The 5,426-nt window shown below is 32.8% G+C and overlaps 1 protein-coding gene across 2 annotated transcripts; it reads right to left on the bottom strand.

The window, feature by feature from the left end:
- LOC107637506 (DNA repair protein RAD51 homolog) lies at positions 877–3,883 on the bottom strand. 2 transcript variants are annotated; one of them, XM_021120266.1, is made up of 9 exons: positions 3,515–3,883; positions 2,950–3,094; positions 2,710–2,820; positions 2,519–2,610; positions 2,105–2,199; positions 1,917–1,982; positions 1,399–1,528; positions 1,098–1,219; positions 877–1,007 (listed from the first exon to the last, which is right to left on the bottom strand). In XM_021120266.1, exons 1-9 carry the CDS (start codon positions 3,614–3,616, stop codon positions 884–886), a joined length of 987 nt encoding a protein of 328 aa, XP_020975925.1. In that variant the 5' UTR covers positions 3,617–3,883; the 3' UTR covers positions 877–883. The 2 variants fall into 2 exon arrangements, with proteins under 2 accessions (XP_020975925.1, XP_016196400.1); XM_016340914.2 differs by having other exon boundaries at positions 1,917–2,030; positions 3,515–3,882.

Genomic DNA, 5,426 nt, shown 5'->3' with positions numbered 1-5,426 from the left:
TTTATAAATATAACTAAAAATAAATATAAAAAAAAAATAAAGAGTTAGAGATTACACTCTTAAATTTTTTTAACAATTTGAGAAGATCTATTACCAACAAAACCTGCAGCAAGGATAAGAAAAAGCCTATCTTCCGTTTTAATGTGTCTGAAATTTGCTTATGTATGACAGTCAATAATTAAACACGTTTACTTTCAAGGTGTGTTCACGATGAACGGTTCGAGATTAGGCACCGAGTAAGGTTAGAATTAGAGTTGTAGTTGGTAATTCAGGATTGTGTTAAGTGAGATTAGTAAAAATAATTTAGAGTTTTTGAATAATTTTTTAAAATTTAAATATTTTTGTCAATTGAATCTATCTTTCGTAGATATAATGTCAATTTTTTTTTAATAAGTAGAGTTATCAACAACTAAATTTTTCATAATAAAAAATAGTTGTTTATTTTAAAATAAAAAATAAATCAAGTCTTTTGTTAGTATGTTTATATTTTTTTGTCAAAAAAAAATTATAAAATATACTAATTTAATATTTCTTTTACATTTCATCAATCAAATATAATTTTGTATCTCACTAGTGTCCCGTTCCCGTACATGTAAGAAACGCAATGTGCACAAAGCGTAATCCATACTTTGCTGGTCTAACTAACATTGAACATTACGATTCCTACACTTCAATTCAAACAAATTTCTATGTTCATGACCATCACATCACAGCAACGAATTTATGAAAGATATCACAGAAACATTCACCAACTTTCAAACCGAAATAGCAGCCACCAGACAGCTATACTGCAAATTTTGACATTGAAATAGATATCATATTCCTTAATCATTCACACACAAAAAAAAAAAAAAAGAAGAAAAAAAAGTTTTGGTAACATTTGTCAGTCTTTAACATCTGAGACTCCTTCGCCACAGATCTGAAACCTGGCTTCACCTTCAGCTAAACAAGGAGAACTTATCACTTTACAGATGCGCTCTTCTCCTCTTCCTTTCCTCAGAGCTAGCCTGCATTTAATAAATTAATTAACTTGCAGCGTAAGAACCAAGCTGGGCCAGAATTATAAGTACAAACACTTATTGTTTTCAACTTTGAACCTTGTAGTGGTGGCATGAGCCATAATGTTGCCTCCAATAGGCTTGATTTGAGGCCCAGCAAAGACTGCAGAACCGTCTACTTGTGAAACTACTTGGTTTGTTATGACAACAGCCACACCAAACTGCAATAGAAGTACATAACTATTTATTAGCTGTGTTTGAATCACAGAAAAGTTTGTTCTGTTTTACTAAGAAAAGCCGTATATATTGTCATATAGTCAGCAATCTAAACCATATCATCAAATCAGTTCAACAAATTAAAAACATGGTTAGCTACTTTCCAGCCTACATGGACTTTTACCTCATCTGCTATCTTTTGAAGGCTCCTAAGGAACTTCGCTAGGTGCATTTGCCGAGCTGAAAGCTCCCCCCTTCCGGAGAAATCTGTCCTATAGAGAGCAGTAGCACTGTCTACTATCATTACAGCAAACCTGTTCAAACAGCTTTGAACTGTAAATTTCACAAGCAACTTTTTGCAACCCATGCAAACAATGATTCCAAAGTCCAATTTGGACAACTCAATACAGAAACACATTAACAAATTGAGCTTCTTCACTCGTTGGATCAGGCGCTAGTCATGGATAATCTTATAGACATTGGAAATATATGAAAAGAAAAACAAAAGCCACTTAGGCGGTTATTATTTATTGAAGCTAGTTATTAGCTAATGATTAATCAAGAATTCAATATGAAAGAAGTTATGATTATGACATGACACACTTGTGCATCAATATGCATCAACTGAAATAGAAATCCTGACTTTGGCTGATCTAAACAGTACTCCACTGTCAAAAAAAAGGGAACCATCAGAAGTCACACCTTGTTTCCACCATCATTGATGCTGCTTCAAGCAAAAGGCGTGATTGATGATCTGTGTTGTACGCTCTAGCATAAGCAACATTTTCCAATACATCAGCCCCATTCAATCCAAACCTGAAGCTTTTGGCAATGTTAATATGGAGTACAAACATAGGATGACACCAAGTTCATATCAACAATCATTATACCTATCAGCTATCTGTAAGAGTCGTTGAGGCCTAAAAGTACCCTCAGCATCGATGTACATAGCTTTGCCCTCACCACCTCCTTGATCCAGGGGCAACTACAGCATAAACAATAAAATGAATATTAGGGAATAGAAAAATACAGTGACACATAGATGAGACCTAGACATTCATGCCATGACTCAAAACTAGATGAGAACTAGACATTCACCATGACACTAAACCTTCTCTAATTCAATTTTTATACCAACAATAACACAAATTTAAAACTATATGCGGTAGAAAACAATTATTCTCCATGGATATAGTCTAACTACTGCAAACTAAGCGAAAGAGAGATTATCGTTTTGTCTATGTTCAGCTACGACACGATACAAAAGCACTACTACAACAGTGAAGAAAATGGAAACTACATACTTGGCAAGTGACACAGAGAGTGTGACATAACTGAGTCTTCCCACATCGAAATTCACCATACAACTCGGTGATAGAACCTGTTTCAATTCCTCCTAATAGAAGAAACAATATTGAATTATGACACTTCATCAATGAAAAACACAATCCATAAAATCCACTTGTAAGCAATGTCTTTATTAGAGATGTCTCACCTTCCAATATCTTGTCAAGCTCTCTTGATCCAGTTGTTATCTGGATGATCTCCATCCGCTGAGCATGGAGCTGGCTCGCACTAGTAAAACCCATAGGCACCAACTTAGTAGCTGTCAATAAACAAGCATCAGAAGATCAGTACGGCTTCACAATTAATGTGCTTATAGCTGATGCTCTTGAGTGTTGAAATTAAAGAAAATACCGTATTAGCAAAGTAGAATATATCAGGAGGTGCATACCTGCTTCAATAATCTTGTCAACTTTAGCCTCACTGATACCTTTAATTTGCAACAGATCCTTCCTAGGAGTGTAAGCAACAGATTCAACAGTGCAAATACCTGCATCTTTAAGCTTCTTAATGTCTAAGGCAGCTATGCCTGATGCCTGTGTAAATAGTAAATACCCGCATTAGGGACTCAAACAGTCAAATCATCACCTACTGTAATCACTAAGCTGTAAATTGAAGCACCAACAATATAGTATCCTAGGGAAATTCCAAAACAGACAAAGGAGTAACATAAACAAGACCCATAGTAAAAAGGGGCAACTACCAAAGGAAAACACAAAAGGGCCCCCGGGGGGAGGTTCCGTTTTAAGAGTGTCAATGCAGAAAACCTACATCGATGAAAAAGCAATCATAGCTACGAAATTAGATCAAATGGGGCACCGAAGTCATAAGAAAGACTGAACTTTTCACTAAAAAGTTACAACCAATTAGCAATTAGGGTAAAAATACGTGATTAGGTAGCATAAGAGAAGTAATTTGAAGAGAACGAAAATGGAAGAAAAAAGGTGATTAGTGACCTGAAGCTGTTCAACAGGGAAAGGTCCATGTTGAACCTCTTCGGCTTCTTCATGCTGTTGAACACTTCTCTGGTTGCGCTGCTGCTCAATGCTTGCTGACATGTCTGATACGGGAGTATGATAGAACCCCACAGAGAAAGAAAAATATAGTCTTTTTGAAGCGTGGGGAGAAAAGAGAGAAGTGGGGGGTGAAAGGAAGAAGTTGAATTCTACACAGTACACAGACAGAAAATCAGACAAAGCTTTGAAGAGAGGAGAAGGAAGAAGAGATATGGAAATGGCGAAAGAGGTAGGAGGTACGGGGGGAAATGCGGGAATTCAAAAAGAGTTGGGAGGGGCGCCAAAACAATTAATGAATAAGCTTCCTCAACAAGCTTAGCCCTTAGGGTGAGGACTGCTTGCTAGTCTACCATGATAAACAATTATTCTTTTTGACCAAATAGATTGGGCTTTCGCCCAAAAGAGTTGCTCTTTTTGGGTACTTAAGAAAACCCATTGAAACGTATAGAAATAGGGTACCTACCCATATTCCGTCTTTTGGAAATGCTTATACACACACAATGAAAAAAAAAAAAGTGAAGAACACTGTTTGCCCAAAATTAACTAAAAGAAAGCATGAGGACAAATCAAAACCCGCCAGATGTGGTTTAGTGATAATAGGATCAGATCCAGATAAATTATTAACTATGTAGTATGTACCTTATATATTTTTTATTTCTGTAATTTTCTCTTTCTTCTTTTAGATTGGATTATTTTTTCTTACTGTAATTTGGTAGAGCATATGGCTCTTTTATGCTTTGGACTTTATGCCCTAACAGTATGAACTTTATTTCCCGATTAACACAAATTACAATAAGATTAAAAAAATGAGATGGTATTTTTTATGACAGATACCAACCTAAAATACAAGTTTTTTTTTTTCCCTTTTTTTATGTAATTATTGGTGTAGTGGTCAAAATAAATTGTTTATATGTCATTTTTTAATAGATCGAATTAGATTTTTTGGGGCAAAATTTTGCTATAAATTCAAATATTTTTGTCAAACTAAATTCAACAAAATTTACTTAAACCTAACAAAAATTAATGAATCACACCTTTCTTCTTTTTTACATTCCTTCTTCTTTTTTACGTTCTTTTTCCTTCTTTTATTGTTTGATTTTGTTTTATTTTTTTTTTCTCCTTCTCCAATCGGTGTCTTTTGCACTTTTTTTAAAAAAAAAAATTGTTTGATTATTTATTTATCTTTTTTTATTTTTAATCTTCTTAAACAAAAAGAATTAAGAAATGGTAAAATAAGAATAATAAGAAGATAAAAAAACAAAAAAAAAGGAGGAGAAAGGGATAGAATTTTAAATTGTGCAAAATATATTAAAAAAGAATACCACAATTTTTTTTATTGTGACATAAAAAATTTTATAACTATGACACAAAAATTTCTTGTGTTATTTATGAAAAATTTATGTATCATTTATAACTAAATGATGTATTTTTATTATCACTCAATTGACTATGTGATATTAAACAGAAATACAAGAGATTTTAATCATGCATGCATATATTATTCACAATAAATTGATGTGTTTTTTAATCTAAAACACATTTAAATGTATTTTGTTAGTTGAGTGAGTCAAAATTCTGAACTTTATATATGTTTTTTAAAGATTTCTTGTATATTAAAAATTTTTATGTCATTTCTAACTAAATGATGTGCTTTTGTTACCATTGAACTGACGGTAACATATTAAACTCATATATAAGAGGTATAGTCGTTTCTGTATCATTTATAATAAATTAATGTATTTTTTAGAACAAAAAAATATTTGAATATATTTTGTTAATTGAGTGAGTTAATATCTTGGATTTCTAATTCTTTAAAGATTTTTTATATATTTACAAAAAGATTCATGTGTCG

The sequence above is a fragment of the Arachis ipaensis genome, chromosome B04 (assembly GCF_000816755.2).
Source record: "Arachis ipaensis cultivar K30076 chromosome B04, Araip1.1, whole genome shotgun sequence".
In the NCBI taxonomy this organism is placed as follows: domain Eukaryota; kingdom Viridiplantae; phylum Streptophyta; class Magnoliopsida; order Fabales; family Fabaceae; genus Arachis; species Arachis ipaensis.
The sequence above is the reverse complement of the archived record's forward strand: the minus strand, read 5'-3'. Positions and strand labels throughout refer to the sequence as shown.

Excerpts from the sequence above, each read along its gene's own strand:
- LOC107637506 (XM_016340914.2), bottom strand. The coding sequence starts at position 3,616 with ATGTCAGCAAGCATTGAGCAGCAGCGCAACCAGAGAAGTGTTCAACAG. Across the intron at positions 2,200-2,518 it reads CTCTCTGTGTCACTTGCCAA|TTGCCCCTGGATCAAGGAGG; the intron begins GTATGTAGTTTC and ends TTTATGCTGTAG. Across the intron at positions 1,529-1,916 it reads TCAATGATGGTGGAAACAAG|GTTTGCTGTAATGATAGTAG; the intron begins GTGTGACTTCTG and ends CTGTTTGAACAG.